The sequence below is a fragment of the Photinus pyralis genome, unplaced genomic scaffold (genome assembly GCF_008802855.1).
Source record: "Photinus pyralis isolate 1611_PpyrPB1 unplaced genomic scaffold, Ppyr1.3 Ppyr1.4_LG7, whole genome shotgun sequence".
In the NCBI taxonomy this organism is placed as follows: Eukaryota; Metazoa; Arthropoda; class Insecta; order Coleoptera; family Lampyridae; genus Photinus; species Photinus pyralis.
The window spans coordinates 22,070,848-22,086,803 of NW_022170738.1; the positions used below are offsets into that span (position 1 = coordinate 22,070,848).

Consider the following 15,956-nt stretch of genomic DNA (forward strand, 5'->3'; position numbering starts at 1 on the left):
CTGTAGCATTTTCACATAGAACTTTCGAGCTTCCTCAGCGGAGTTTGTTTACGGTTACACCCTTCAACTTCGAAGGCAAACTTTGTAACGATTTAGAAACTTAAATTGCAATTGAAATAATATACCTATAGGGATTATATCTTGAATATAACATGAAATTGGATAAGTTCGCATCAGCTATAATATAAAGTGATACATTACCAATGTTCAAAGAAACACAATTAAATTAAAGACATTTACTGATTTTAAAATAAAATTAACATTGTCGAGTTGGAAATCTTTTAGGTGTTAAGTGACCCCCATATAACTTCGTGCCCCCATCATGCTTGCGTGCATCCAAATCAATGCAGTCATAGCGGTTAAAATGACGAGAACACAACCTTGTTTTTACATCATCGAATTCCGATAGTTCACATGCTTGCAGTCACCGATTCTTGTTGCTTTTTTCACTTGGGAATCTAATAACAAGTATGGCATAAATGAATTGATTGCAGATAATTGCATTGTAACTTACTTGTGCCATGAAACCGAAGAATCCACTTTCCCACAAGTACCTGCATTTCTTTATTTCTAAGTAATGAACACACTAAAATTGCCAAACATTAGGTATTCCTTTACAATTATTGTGTATCACTTACGTATACTGATTTATATAACTACGAAAGGCTTCTTTACTATTAAAATTAAACAAAAGTTCAATAACTCATAAACAAAACAAACAATTTAACCTCAATCCGTTATGTCAAACTGGAGTAAATACTTGGTAAATAACCATATATACTTCTCTTATATATATGTAAATAACACTACATAATAACAGGCAAGCGCATTAGCGCCTAGTTCCCAACTAATGACAGAAGTATATTTCCATCCACTAACGTTGGCGATAGGCGTGTCCACTCGTTTATCCATATACTTCTCTTATATATATGCTTATTCCCCACCTAGAAATTGCATGGTTGCCAACTCTCAAAAATGTATGTATCGTCGTAAGTTGTATATATAGGGTGGAACCTCTCAAAACCAAAACAACAATGTTCAAATATGACAGCCAGATATTTATTTGTTTCGAGAAGTTATTTTGGTTGCATAAAATTAGGTGTCCTTCAGAAGACTTTTTATCATTTGAAAGTAGACATAGAAAATCCATATGTCTACTTCTACACGAATATCACTGGAGACCTTTGAGGTATAGACTATTACATTGTTTTAAAATGCTGACAAGAGTAACCCCTATTTCACGTGCAAATAGTTTCGAACGGTGTCTCTATATTTGCCAACGGTACTTGTCGTTTAAATGGTGTCACTATTGTCAACGATACTGGTCGTTTGAAATTTGTAATCAGCCTCCCTCTCATCGAATTTGACTAACGTAAGACTGTCCTGGTATAATACACGCATTGAAATTCACAAAACTACGACGAGGTACATTTCACGAACCTTAAAATCTGCGCATGCGCATGCCAGATTAAAGTTCTGTGCCCTACCTTCTAGGTCGAAAGCATCACTCGATTGTAATGTGTGGTCAATTCAAAATTACTGAAAGTCAAACGTAGACGTGAGTTTTGTGCGCTGCACTCAAGCCTATAGACGGTTTCCTTTCTGAACCCAAGCAATGCTCTTTTTGTGTGGCTCTGATTTGATATTAAATCAGGTACTCGTATAGATCTCATACATGCATACTTGCAAAAACTGCTTCACCTATGTAGCTATTCTTAAAAAAAGCGAAGCTCTTTCAATGAACTACGCTACCTGGGGAAGGTAGTCCTTGGTTCTTGATAAAACCTATAATCACTGGTAAAACTAACGCGTTGAAAGTAATCGTGGATTCTTGGCTAATGCCAATTTGTGCGCGTGGGCTTTCATGAATGTGCGAAAGTACTAAAGCGTAGAATAGACAAAGTACCTAGTTCAAATCATGTAATCCCGAGATATAAGTTGGCATTATACGGTAGAGAACATTCCAGAAATCTCGATTGACATCGAGGCGCCATGTACAATTAGTCGGCGATAAATAACGAAGGCGGGTAAGACATAATCTTTCCGAGAAATATGACGTATTTGTTAGAGAACATTCTAGAATAGTCGGATGCCTTCGGCAGTGTTCGAAATCTATCGAGAAAGAGGGGGCGTTTGGTACCAAGTCAAATTGCGTCTTTAGTTCAGTTTTAATTTTAAAGCGTAAGTAGTAAATAGTTCGCGCTGTTATAAATTGTGTATATAACTCTCGCCAGGAAAGATTTCCGGTCACAGCACACCTTGTGTCGATTTACAATCTTTGTTTTTATTAAGATGCGAGCGCTTTCTGGAATAGGTTCGTGCTAATGTTGAACAAAAAGTCTTTTCGTTCAACATTGACACGATACTATCCCGGAAGTCGCTAGCACGTTACGAAAAACAGAGATTGTAGATCGGGATCAAGTGTTCTGTGACCGTCAATCTTTCCTGGCGAGAGTTATATGTGGGTTGCGTCCTATGTGGCTAAAGCTCATTTTAAATTTCATGCAATTCAGTTCATAACGGAGATGTCAGAAGAGCCTTGCTTATTATTTGGCCTACATTGCCAATTAACAAACTCTGATCTACAGATTTGATAAAGTAACCACCTGCACCGAAATAAGTAACAGGTTACGCAAAGTTCTTAGGTGAAATCTCGATAGAGCTCTAGCGCCATGAAAGATGAGTCATCCGCGATAAAGAACAAAGGCGGATGTGACGTAATATTTCCTAGAAATATGACGTGTTCCACCAAGATATCCTTGGTAGGGCATCTAAAAGTCTAAAACATTTCTTCAGACCTATAGACGTTTTGAATACTGCCCAAAACTTATGTATGCCTTTTTGGCACTCGGTTATGAAAATCAATGAGTTTTAAGTATGACTGCATATTTTCCCTGAATCAGACACAATTAAGGAATTCGTATCGACTTTCTTCAATATCAGTTTCTTTTAGCATTTCTGAATTCAGTGCAACCATCTCAAGTTGCAGTTGAAACTTTAGGCGTTACCACTTGGACATTTTTTTCACCATCCTCGTCACTAATTGTATTGACAAATTTAGTAAAACATAATTTAACATAATGTTTTTAATTACTAATTTTTCAAGAATGTTACAATTTTGTTTTTCCGCTTAATCGTTAATTCCACAAATAAACAAACTTACAAACTACATAGATATTTTAAAAATAAAAGTATGAAACTACCTCAATTTTGATTCTCGCTCTGTTTCTTACTCTTTTTCTTCTTCTTCTTGGGCGGTTCATCGGAATTCTGCGTTTCCTCTGCAACAGATCCATTGGTGGCATTTGATACATGATTCGATTCCGATTTACGCTTCTTCTTTTTCTTCTTTTCCGTTTTCGTAGCCAACTGAACTTCTTCTAAGGCTTCTTTCATAACATCAATATTTTTTTTAGGAATATCTCCAGTCTCGTAAAATTTAAGTCGATCTTCCACTTGCTGCTTGAGTTTATTTCCGAAAATATTCGTGGGTTGCTCGGCAAAGCAATCGATTCTTGAAGCGATTGAACATTTGTTCGCCAAATATCGGGAAATTCTACCTTTATTTTTAACTGCCGCCCGTCCAATGAATGTCGAATGAAATAGAAGTCCGTACTTTGGGGTGTTGCCTCTGGTCTTTAAAGCTCTAAACAATGCTTTCTCTGCTCCCAAAATTTGTACAGTTGAAGACGGATACTTGGCAAGGTTTGTCAAAGAGCCCGCTCGCGCTATTAATCTTGCCCCAACAAGATCTCCGATTAAGGTGGCTAGATTAGGAGCAATATCGCCCATCTTTGTTTTTAAATATTCAGAAAGTTGTTTGCGGTAATCAGCTAATGCAATAACACGACTAGCAAACATTTCAATGTTAATCATATCGATGGGACTGATTTCCATGCCCATGCTTGATCGTGATGCGTCTAATATGGCTTGTGCTTTGGACGAATCCATAACAATCTCCTCCAATCCTTCCACAGAATCTTGTGTAAGGTCTTTACGATTCTTGATAAACTTGCACAATTGAGCGAACATATAATTTTCTGGAACAATTTTTACCAATTCTGGAAAGTGATAGGAGTACCACTCTCTTATTCTCATCGCAAAAGTGTTAATATCCTTATCCAGCTGATCAAGTAATGCAATCGATTGAATGATCATATTGTCAACCCTGTTCACGTTGAACTTCACTTTCGCACGAGAATAGGAATGACCCAAACCAAGCTGTGCAACTGCGGAACTTTTCGAAGTAAAACCCTTTACAAGGTTAGGAAAATGATGCCGAATACCTCGGAGAATCTCAGGAACCGCACCCACATGGTTACATTGAATGCCTAAAGCCTCGGTGATGGCAGCCCCAAGCTTAGGGTCGAAGACGCCCAAACAAACTTTTTCTTTCTTACCACTTTTAGGTACCGTAATATCTATGAAGTGCATTAAATCTTCTGGAAGGAGACCTTCCGATATAGCGTTGATACTTTCGAGTGCAGTGACGGCACTTTTAAACGGAGAAAACCCCACCAGCTTCACGACGCTGTTAAATCTTGATAAGTCACTAATTGACGCTTCCACCTGCGGTAACAGCATTCCAATTTCTTCGAACTCTTTAACTTTGAATATGCCATAGCCAGCGGCATGCTCGAAGAGCACATATAACTGGGTCTAAAAAAAGTGGGGTTAAATCAATCAAACAAATGTTCTCGAGTTATTTTACGAGTAAGTCGTATGTTACAAACTTTCACTTTTTAAACATATACGACCATATCTATGTTGTAATAGTGCTTACCATTATAATTTATTTAAAAATTTGTAATAATTATTTAAACAAAACATGTGGAATTAAAAACACTACAAGTTCCCATATACGCATGCCCAGAAAGTTATCGGTTATCTACACTAAAGAAGGCTTTACACTATAACTACTATACAGGGTACGTTCGGCATTGAGATCGGAGTATATAAAGTGCACTCCAAAAGCTCCTTTTTGTTCTTTTATTCGATTGGAGCACGCTCTTTTGTACTTTTCATAACTAAGGAATAGTACTCTCTCATGTCTCCTGATTTATAGGTGGAGCATTCAGAGTCGTGCGAACAGCTTAAAGAAGTATGTAACATTCATTCCTGCATTCCGCCGCATAAACAATCGAAATTCTCACAATTTTCCGGTTCATTTTTATTTATTTAATGCTTAAATTTGGAATATAAGTTAAGCTGAAGGGCTTACACCATTGGTCATGTTCCATTTTCTCCCCGGCACTTTTTTTCGAGATTTTAAATAAGAAGTTAATTTTAATTAAAATAATAAGTTAATAAAATGAGAAGTTACCTAATTTTCTAGTTTGTTCAGAAACTTTTTGGTAATTTTTTCGCATCTGCGACTTTGGCAGGCGACGCAAAATGTTGCGTTTTATGGAATATATTTACAATATACAGGGTGGTGACTTGCGTAACGCATCATAGGGATTTCGATGTAAAATTCATAACATGCGATTATTGGCTCCCCAAATTATTTTAGAGCAAAAATGTATTAGTTTTTTGTAGAAAAAAAATTTTTACGCCAATCAACCGTATTAGTTTTCAAATTTTTTTTCATATTAATTAGAAATTGGAAAAATAAAACCCGCATCTTTTTCAATAATCTGCGATGCCGTGGAATTTTCTAAAACAAAAAGATACCCAATTATCAATTAGCAGCAGATCGAAATGGATTTTATGATCGACTTGGTTACTGTCTTGCAGTTAATGGTGACTTATTCGAACATTTATTGTAAATTGTTATATGTATTAGGAAACCGTTTTTAGTAATTTGGCCTTTCTTTAAGTTGAATTCGCTGTTCTAAATATAATACTTTTTGATAGAATTTGATTTGTTTTATAGCAGACATTCCATGGCATGACGGATATTGGGGTAGTTTTTGTATTATGAAATTCCATGACGTCAGAGATTATTGAAAAAGATGGGGGTTTTATTTTTCCAATTTTCCGTCTTTATTATGCAAAAAATTGAAAACTAATACGGTTGATTGTAGTAAAAAAATTTTTTCTACAAAAAACCTTAATACATTTTTGCTCTAAAATAATTTGGGGAGCCAATAATCGCATGTTATGAATTTTACATTGAAATCCCTATGATGCGTTACGCAAGGTACCACCCTGTATATACAAAATGGCCGCCGAAGTGCCCGCGGTGAGCGCTGTCGTTGGAGCGAGCGCGAATGCGGGTCTTCCTGGCTAGTGGAGCGTGGCGGGAAGTCGAGTTGGCAAGGTGGTTCTGCAACCGGAGAGCTGTGGTTGTTTTTTGAAGCGCCGGAATTGCTTTGCAGAGTTCGGAGCTCTGTTTTTAAACGTTTGCGGCCAGGGACGTCACGCTGTCAACGGTTGGCCGTTTTGACCAATGAGGGTGCAGCACGTGTTTTAACTTGCTGCAAGCGGCCCGTCGCCAAAGCCACCGTTATCAATTCATTTTGCGTTTGTGCGTACTTACCCTCCTCTTTCTACCTACAATGTATCAAGCACTATATAACTTAATGGGGCAGGGGGGGGGTGAAGCTAGATTTGGTTAGAGAATTAAAACCCTTTTATTTGTTACTCAGTTCTAATAGTATTATTAAAACATAAGTTGCAGAAGGCGGCCTATTCTAGCACGAATTCAAGTTTCGAACCTGAGCCACGTAGCGACGAAGGTTCGAATGAACGAGTGATAGAAGGCCTTCTGTGACGAACGTTTTATACTATTTTCTATGTTGAGCCCTTAATTATTATTTATAAAAAAGTATGTATTTAGTTTAAAATAGAAATATTGCCGCGTCAAAATAAAGTTGGCAGCACTGCGTACATCTTTCAAATGTTTAAATTAGTCTCTCTAAATTTTAACATTTTTCGTTATTGCGCCTGAAAATAGATACACGAAGGTAAAATTTGCAATGTCTGAGACAACCTTTTCATCTACTCCGCCAGAACTACACTTAATAGCCGAAGAAGCGGTCGATAATCTGTTACCGACAAAATCAAAAGGAGAGTATGAAAAAGAATACCTAAAATTTAAAGATTGGTGTGGCGCACAAAACGTGACAGTGATACGCGAAAATGTTTTGTTAGCATTCTTTACAATAATGAGCAAGAGCTACAAAAGTTCTACGTTGTGGAAGAATTACTCGATGCTCCGATCTATGTTGAATGTTCGAGAGAATATTGATATTTCTAAATTTATGAAACTGCAGGCATTATTAAGACGAAAATCAGTTGGATATGAGGCAAAGAAGTTTAAAATATTACAATATCCTGAATTAGAAAGATTCATTAATGAAGCACCCAACACAGAGTATTTGGCAGCGAAGGTAATTTTATTAATTTTCAATCAACAATTACACACTGATACATTTATAGGTAATTCTAATAATTGGTTATTCCGGAGCATGCAGGCGGGAGGAACTAAAAAATTTGCTTACGGATGATATAGACTACAAGTCCGATTCAATTTTTGTGACGGTACCAAAAACCAAAACTAAACGTCCAAGGCTATTTGCAATTACAAATGCAATGTGGATAGGCTTAATCAAGGAGTATGCTTGCTTAAGACCTGTACATATAACCCACAAACGGTTTTTCATATTTTATCGACAAGGACGTTGCACGGTGCAACCAATTGGTTTGAACAAAATAGGCGAGATGCCCCGAATTATTGCAAGATATCTCAAGTTGCGGAACTGCGATGAATATTCCGGGCATTGCTTTCGCCGATCATCAGCATCACACTTGGCGAACAATGGTGCAGATATAATGACACTGAAGCAACATGGTGGGTGGAAAAGTTCCTCAACAGCAGAGGGTTACGTTGATCAATCTAAAAAAAAAAGAATTGAAGTCGCAGAGTTACTTTCGGTTTCGACTACTCAATCCAAACAACCTCAAGCTGGACCCTCCACGAAACCATGTACTGTTACTAGCGGAAAACAATCCACCCTCGAATCCACCACTGTTAACTCGTTACAAAATGTCCCCGGAATTACTATAAATGCAGGTGAACATTCCACGGTGACTGTTAAAATTTATAACAATTGTTCTTTTAAGAACGAAAGTTAGGTTGGGGTTAGATAATTTCATTTTAGCACATTTTTAAGAAATCGTTTATGCAAACTTGTTTAATGACTTTATTGGTGTAATTTAATAATAAATCGTAATGCGTGTGCATTTTTCCTTTTATATGAGCTTTGTTTAATGAATAAACATTGATATTAGTGTGAAAAAAAGTAACCACCTTTAACTTTACCACAGAACACGAGCATACAAAGTATAAAGCGTACTCTTGTGCTGACGTTTTGTTGGCTGTCACACATAACAGGGATACCAATTCCTAAACAAAACAAGCCTCCAAAAATCGTGTTAGAATGGAAAAGTTACCAAAAATCGTGCTAGAATGAAGTTCATTCTATCATCATAATCCGAATCAGAACAACGACATTATAAATGCGAAACATAGAAACGTTGATTAACAAGACAAAACGCAAACGGGTAAACGTCATGTTTAAACGCTACTGACTTGTAAAACTGACAGCAGACTTGTAAAACTGACAGCAGACCTGTAAAAATTTTCATAAAATTTTACAAGTTAGTAATCTAGTAATTTCATTGGCCAGAATTAATGCAAAGTCTCTGTTACATGGATCACATGATATTTTAGACATTTCTTCAAGATCAATTTAAGAACTAATTATTTACGTTTACAAATGAGTAACAAATAAAATATTGTACATTATACGCCAGGTAATAGTTTTTACTGGCGATAGGAGAAGTTGACTGGCGAGCCTGTCATCTCCTCACTTACCTGGCTAATAATGTAAAATACTATTATGTCCGATTGTATAATAATCAATACTGTAGTATGATATTCTTTTGCGGCCATAAAGTGGCTCTTTATCATATATATAAGAGAAGTATATATATACAGGGTGATTCCTATAGTACCTGCCACCGTTTGGGAGCGTGTAGGTGGTGCGTAGGGGAGTATTTTGATATAGGACACTTGGGGTCGGAAATCTAAAATAAGGGTGCCAGAGCCAAATTTACCTTCTGGAATTTCGCGCCTGTAGGTAGGCAACCCAACCGGCCGGCGGTGCACACGGAGCGATCTCAGGCGGCGATGTGTGGCTGACACTTGATCAGAATTTTGTTTAAACCCACGAAATCCCGTCTGCAACGACGCGTATCAAGTGAATAAACACTATGGCAATAGTATAATAATAGTTGGCTAGATGTAGGAAGTGCATTGAGAACAACGGTGGCCACGTTGAACACTTGTAAACGTTTTGCTTTTGACTGTCGCTTTCCCTCCTTCCCTCCCATGTCGCTTCCTCGCGCTAACTCGCTCTGCATCGCTCCGCGCGAAACGTCGGTCGGTTGGGTTGCCTACATACAGGCGTGAAATTCCAGAAGATAAATTTGGTTCTGGCGCCCTTATTTTAGATTTCCGACCCCAAGTGTCCTATATCAAAATACTCCCCTAGGCACCCAATATACGCTCCCATACGGTGGCAGGTACTATAGGAATCACCCTGTATATGCTCTTTATGGACGGCGGCCATAAACAAATGTCACGTGGTCGGTTGTCAAAATAATTTATTTACACATATCAAAATAAATATAAATGCGAAACACCTGAAGAAACACCTACTTCGGGGAGTGCTTATTCGCGTAGTAATTGTTAATATTAATCACGCAATCCACATTGTTCTTTATAAAGAGTTGTCCACTCATTTGATGTCTTTCTTCGATTTCTTTACGATGAGATGAAGGACCCGCTCCGCCTAGGATTTTCGTCGCAACGTTGACTTTTGTCATTTCCGACTCTTCGACGTAGCCTTCCGCGACACTAGCCGAGCGCCATCCTCCATGGCGCATGATGTCAGTCATACTTCCACCTGCATTTGCCAGAAGACTTGCAGAAGTTCTTCGAAAAGAATGGCCCGTGTAGGAAGAAGCATTTGTTAAATTCAAGAATTTAGCCACCACACTGGGAACACCACCAACTTTGTGAACCCCTACAGGTTGAACCGTGCACTTTCCATTCTGATAATTGATAAAAAATCTGTTGTGTGACGTTACTTTAGGACGAATGGCTATGTATTTTCTAATTATGTGCAGTAAATTGTGTTTTCCTGGCAATATGACAAACGATCTATCTTTTTTGGTTTTCGTATCGATGATTCCCATCTTGACTAGAAAATGTTTTTCCTGATCTTCAACATTTGTCGTCTGCAAAAAAACCAATTCCTGGCGTCTACAGGCACCCGCCACTCCAAAGATAAGAATTACCTTAAAACATATCTTCAAAAATTATGCCTCTAAAAATACGGACATACCTTATTTAGCAAATGGTGTTCATCCTGAGCGCTTAATAAAAAGGAATCCACATTTTCATCCGTTAGAATCAGCGATTTTTTTGGCGTATATCCTTCTCCTTTTCTTTTAAGAAACGGAATAACACTGGGAAACTTGCTAATATCTACTCCTTCGTTCAAATGAATCGTAGTGCGTAGCATGGAATTTTTACTCCATAAGCTTGATGCTTTATACGACGCGAGATCGGTAGTAAAGTAAGCCAGAATTGTATCTTCAACGGTTTTTTTTACATTTCTCTTTACGCACCATTTCTTGTATGCATTGTAAGCTTCTTCATATACCGTTCTCGATTTACAGGGAAGAAGAGTTTTCTTCGCTGCGGATGCAATTTGCGATATTTCTTCCATTTTTACACAACTACAAAAATTTTCACAAACGCACAAATTTTTAAACAAACTGTTGTTACCCTAGCAACAAGAACAGCAACCTTTGATACCATCACCATTTTCAACGTTTCATATATTTCATAAAATACTAGATACTAAGTTTCGAAATATTTGACATCCTTGTCAGTGGATTATGGATTGTATGTCGATTATTAAATTTTCTTCTTTAAAGAGTAATTTTTGCAATCGTACATAAAGCTTTGTATATACCGCGTACATAAACTGTCTTTATGGACTCGCCATCTTTATTTACGCCTCGCTCGTAAACTCGCTCGGCTAAATAAACGACTCGTCCATAAAGACCCAGTTTATGTACTTGATATATAAAATAGCTATTAAATGACGTATCACACAACTCCATTGTGTCATTGAATTTTTTTAAAGGCATGACAACCCCTAAGGTTTATCCATACCTACATATTTGAACATTTTTTTGTTCATTGTTAGGAAACTGATGGTCTAAGAAAGGTTGGACGGACACAGAGGATTGGTTCCTTTTTTCTCGATTGAATTTGAATAGTATTATTAATTTAGAGTGCAGAGAACCAACGCGAGTCTGATGTAAGTGCACTACAATAATTTCAAGCAATACCCATTAAGTACATTACCAAGAAATTATGTTTTAAAAAAAACATTTATTCCAAATTAAAATGTGTAAGAAACATTCTCTAACAATGTTTGTTTCTATTATCTATAAAGTTAACTAAACACCACATAAATGAATTAAATTAAGCAAGAGACATGATATAATGTTTAGTTAGTTTTAACACAACAAATAAGTTACGCATATTTGACCAATTTTAAAAACCCATTGGAATTGGGTTCTTAAAACTGATAATCTCTGGAATCGTTTCGTATCAATTGTAAGATCAGTTTGAATATATTAAAAGGGATCTCTTCAAATTGATCTTAGAATCGACATGGATCTTGAAACTTTAGTATTGAGAACTCAGGAAGTCATTAAAATTGAAGAAAAAATTCATGCGTGTAATTTAGGTTTTACAAATGGGAAGATCACATGAAATAAGTAAGTACATTACAAGTAACTTTGTTGTAAAATCACATTTAAAATAGTAGGAGGTGGTTTAAAATTTGATTTATTGAATTGAAGCAGAATCACATCTAAAAATATTAAAAATTCAAGGTGCGCATACACTTCACACATTTTATGACTAAAGCTCACAGTTTAAAAAAAACAATGAATAGAAATGTGCTCATCAAAAGGTGTGATTTAAAATCTGTGACGAATTAAATAATTGTGTTGATGAGATTAATAACGTGGCTTATGTTTCAGAAAGTGCCAAATTTACAATGTTGAAACACCATGCTTCAATAGGTGTCGTTTAAAATATGACTTAAAATTTGTCGCATAATTACATTTGTCACATTTTAAATCTTTTGTAGTTTTTTTTAAGACATGACCATTAATGTGACGTGTAAAAGACGACTTAAAATTTGAAACATAATTACACTTATCACACTTGAAGCCTTTCGACTCTTTGTGTATTACAAAGTGTCGCTTCAAATGTGATTTATTATTTGTTCCATACCCACATGCGTCACAATAAAAGTCTTTAGAAACTTTGTGCCCTGCAATGTGTCGTTTGAGATATGATCGGTTATTTGTTGCAAAATCACAATTGTCACATTTGAAATCTTTAGTATCTTTGTGTACTAAAAGGTGTCGTTTAAAATAGGATTTAATATTTGTGGCAAATCCGCATTTGTCGCATTTGAGATCTTTGGAATCTTTGTGTATTAAGATGTGGTCATTATAATGTGCTTTAATATTTGTTGCATAATGACATTTGTCACATATGAAATCTTTAGACGCTTTGTGTGTTAAAAGGTGTCGTTTAAAATATGATTTAAAATTTGTTGCGTACTCACATTTGTCACACTTAAACTCCTTTGAAACATTTTCTGCTAGGAGATGCCACTTTACATGCAGATTAAAAGAAGATTTGATGTTAGTGGCATAATCACAATAGTCACATTTGAAATCTTTCGATTCTTTGTGTATTAAGGTGTGTTGTTTTAAATGTGATTTATTATTTGTACCGTAACCACACTTGTCACATTTAAACTCTTTCGAAACTCTATGCTTCAAGAGGTGTCTTATCAAACACTGTTTATTGTTTGCTGTGAACACACAATGATCACATTTAAAATCCTTAGAAGCTTGGTGTTTTAGAAGATGTCGTTTAAAATTTGATCTATCGTTTGATGCGAAGTCACAAATGTCACAATTGAAATCTTTAGGGCCATGTGTTAAAATATGCCTTTGAATGTGCCGTTTCAAATATGATTTATTATTTGTTGCAAATTCACACCAGTCACATTTAAAATCTTTAGAATCTTTGTGAATTAAGAGGTGTCGTTTCAAAGATGCTTTAGTATTTGTTGCATAACTATTACATTTATAACACACAAAATCTTTCGAAATGCGTATAAAGCGATGTTTGCGAAGGTGCCGTATTAAATATGATTTGTTTTTTGTTGAGAAATCACAATTCCCGCAATAAAAATTTTGAGAAACTTTCTGCACTAAATGTCCTTTGGAATGGCGTTGTAAGTACATTTTATTCTTAGCAACATAATTACAAGAGGCACATTTAAAAACATTCAAGGCACGTTGTCGATTCCTCTGTCCTAAACGATTTTGGTCTCCGTAAAACACAATTTCAGAGTAATCTTCACCGATACTCTCATTAAATTCTTCCTTTATTGTTGCTGAAACTTCATTCCTTATAACGACATTTTTTGAGACGGAGGAATTGATTTCTTCTTCTTGAATCAGTTCAACCTTAATCTCTGTTTCATCACCCACCGACATAATTATTTTCACTATGAAATTTATAAATTAATTGGCCAATCAAATGTAAATCAATATTTTCACTTACTACAAAGCCCACACTGTTCCCTCACTCGGATCACAAGTGCTGCTGAGTAAAATGTAGATAATAATTCTAACGTGGGATAATTATATCAAAAATTGAAGGCGACTTCCATAATTATTATTCTTTGCAAGCTCAAATGCCTTTAGGGTGTGTTCTCTGCATCTACCCTTTACGACTGTGAAGAACAACGACAATTTGAAGGTAATTAGTGCGCTGTGCGCAGATGTCAATTTGTATAATTGATCCTTAGACCATGTACTATATGGTCTAAGAATTGATCTCTAATGGAGTGTCCACTGAGGTCCACTGTCACTAAAAATTTTCAGATGATTTGTTCGTTGATTATCTCGACACTGCCAAGAAGAGCAGCCGTCCCGTTTTCGTTGGCATCTCGCATTTGTGTTATTATTTGGAGTAAATATAGTTGGAGCAAGCTCCATGAAACCAACTTCCAAAGTGATGTCCTGACATTTTGCAACTACCCTGTGTATCAAAACATCAAGTACAGACAAGGGCAAAGAGTGTAGGGAGAATAGCTATCGCCGTCGGATAGGTTATGGATGAGGTACCTCGTGTACCTGAAAGTTGGCCCTTAGCGGTAGTTGAGTTACAACCAAAGTGCCAGAGTTGTACTCGTAGGCTTGTACCTTGTACAGAAAGACGTAAGAAATTTGTATTGTTTAACACCAAAGCAAAGAATATTACTCTTTGACCAAAGTTTATTTTTAATAAACAAAAACGTAATGGTAACACATTTGTTGATAACGTTTGATGGTAGATATGGACGGAAATCATGTCACATCGCACATTAAAATCGAACCAAAACAAGAAGAAGAAATCCATTTCGACCTTCAAGGAAATATTTTAGTAAGCAACCAAGCATCGATTACAATAAAGGACGAAATTACCATTACTGCACAGTGCTCCAAATCGCTCGATAATGACGAAGTACATCCACAAACTGATTGTGGATTGAATATTAAAACTCAAATTTTCAACGATTTTGAATGTGACTTTTGTGAAGACACGACAAATAGTAAGCTGCATGTTAAACAACATCTTTTAAAGCAAAATGATTTTGAAGGCTTTAGCTGTGCTCATCATTATGGAGCAAAACGTAAACTTTTTGGTAATGTAAATGTGTTAAAATGTGCTAAATGTGATTACGAGACCAGTAACAAATCCTACTTTAAACGTCACCTTTTAAAACATACGGATTCTAAAGATTTTAAATGTGCTAATTGTGATTATGAAACAAATAACAAATACCACTTTAAACAACACCTTTTGAAATATAAAGCTTCTAAAGATTTTAAATGTGCTAATTGTGATTACAAGACAAGTAACAAATACTACTTTAAACGACACCTTTTAAAATATACTGATTCTAAAGATTTGAAATGTGCTCATTGTGATTATCGAACATATAATAAACAATGTCTTAGAGGGCACATTTTAACACATAAACTTTGTAGTAATGTGCTAAAATGTGATAATTGCGATTACGAAACAAGTAACAAATCGTACTTTAAACGACACCTTTTAAATCATATCGATTCTAAAGATTTTAAATGTGGTCATTGTGATTATGGAACAAATATTAAACAATATCTCAAAAGACACATTTTAACACACAAACTTTCTAGTAATGTAAAAGTGCTAAAATGTGCTAATTGTAATTATGATACAAATAACAAAGACAGCTTTAAACGACACCTTTTGAAACACAAAGTTTCTAAAGATTTTATATGCACTAATTGTGATTACAAGACAAACAGCAAATTCCACTTTAAGCAACACCTTTTAAAACATAAAGTTTCTAAAGACTTTAAATGTGGTAATTGCGATTATAAGACAAGTAACAAGTACTACTTTAAACGACACCTTTTCAAACATACCGATTCTAAAGATTTTAATTGTGCTCAATGTAATTATGGAACAAACAATAAACAATGTCTTAAAGGACACATTTTAACACACAAACTTTCTAGTAATGTAAATGTGTTAAAATGTACTAATTGCGATTACGAGACAAGTAATAAATCCTACTTTAAACGACACCTTTTAAAACATACCGTTTCTAAAGATTTTAAATGTGCCCATTGTGATTATGAGACAAGTAACAAATACCACTTTAAACAACACCTTTTAAAACATAAAGTTTGTAAAGATTTCAAATGTGCTCATTGCGATTATGAGACACATAACAAATTATGCCTTAAAGCACACCTTCCAAAACACACAAACCATTTTCGGAAGGAACAAATTTCTCGTT

General features: G+C 35.7%; 4 protein-coding genes across 4 annotated transcripts; 1 reads left to right on the forward strand and 3 right to left on the reverse strand.

Moving 5' to 3' along the window:
- Positions 1 to 3,071: 3,071 nt before the first annotated feature.
- LOC116176971 (nucleolar protein 56) lies at positions 3,072 to 4,882 on the reverse strand. Its single transcript, XM_031495819.1, has 2 exons — positions 4,784 to 4,882; positions 3,072 to 4,659 (listed from the first exon to the last, which is right to left on the reverse strand). The coding sequence occupies exons 1-2, from the start codon at positions 4,784 to 4,786 to the stop codon at positions 3,205 to 3,207; spliced, it is 1,458 nt and encodes a 485-aa protein (XP_031351679.1). The 5' UTR covers positions 4,787 to 4,882; the 3' UTR covers positions 3,072 to 3,204.
- A 2,223-nt stretch (positions 4,883 to 7,105) lies between these two features.
- On the forward strand, positions 7,106 to 8,080 carry LOC116176899. Its single transcript, XM_031495721.1, has 2 exons — positions 7,106 to 7,334; positions 7,384 to 8,080. The coding sequence occupies exons 1-2, from the start codon at positions 7,110 to 7,112 to the stop codon at positions 8,077 to 8,079; spliced, it is 921 nt and encodes a 306-aa protein (XP_031351581.1). The 5' UTR covers positions 7,106 to 7,109; the 3' UTR covers position 8,080.
- Positions 8,081 to 9,584: 1,504 nt separating this feature from the next.
- On the reverse strand, positions 9,585 to 11,441 carry LOC116175885. The gene is made up of 3 exons (XM_031494241.1): positions 10,802 to 11,441; positions 10,356 to 10,752; positions 9,585 to 10,308 (listed from the first exon to the last, which is right to left on the reverse strand). The coding sequence occupies exons 2-3, from the start codon at positions 10,740 to 10,742 to the stop codon at positions 9,664 to 9,666; spliced, it is 1,032 nt and encodes a 343-aa protein (XP_031350101.1). The 5' UTR covers positions 10,743 to 10,752; positions 10,802 to 11,441; the 3' UTR covers positions 9,585 to 9,663.
- Positions 11,442 to 11,445: 4 nt separating this feature from the next.
- LOC116175884 (zinc finger protein 99-like) lies at positions 11,446 to 14,013 on the reverse strand. Its single transcript, XM_031494240.1, has 2 exons — positions 13,685 to 14,013; positions 11,446 to 13,628 (listed from the first exon to the last, which is right to left on the reverse strand). Coding segments are annotated over exons 1-2 (1,542 nt in total). The 5' UTR covers positions 13,686 to 14,013; the 3' UTR covers positions 11,446 to 12,087.
- Positions 14,014 to 15,956: the final 1,943 nt, after the last annotated feature.

Excerpts from the sequence above, each read along its gene's own strand:
- LOC116175885 (XM_031494241.1), bottom strand. The coding sequence starts at position 10,742 with ATGGAAGAAATATCGCAAATTGCATCCGCAGCGAAGAAAACTCTTCTT. Across the intron at positions 10,309-10,355 it reads AACACCATTTGCTAAATAAG|GTAATTCTTATCTTTGGAGT; the intron begins GTATGTCCGTAT and ends ATATGTTTTAAG.
- LOC116176899 (XM_031495721.1), top strand. The coding sequence starts at position 7,110 with ATGAGCAAGAGCTACAAAAGTTCTACGTTGTGGAAGAATTACTCGATG. Across the intron at positions 7,335-7,383 it reads CAGAGTATTTGGCAGCGAAG|GTAATTCTAATAATTGGTTA; the intron begins GTAATTTTATTA and ends ATACATTTATAG.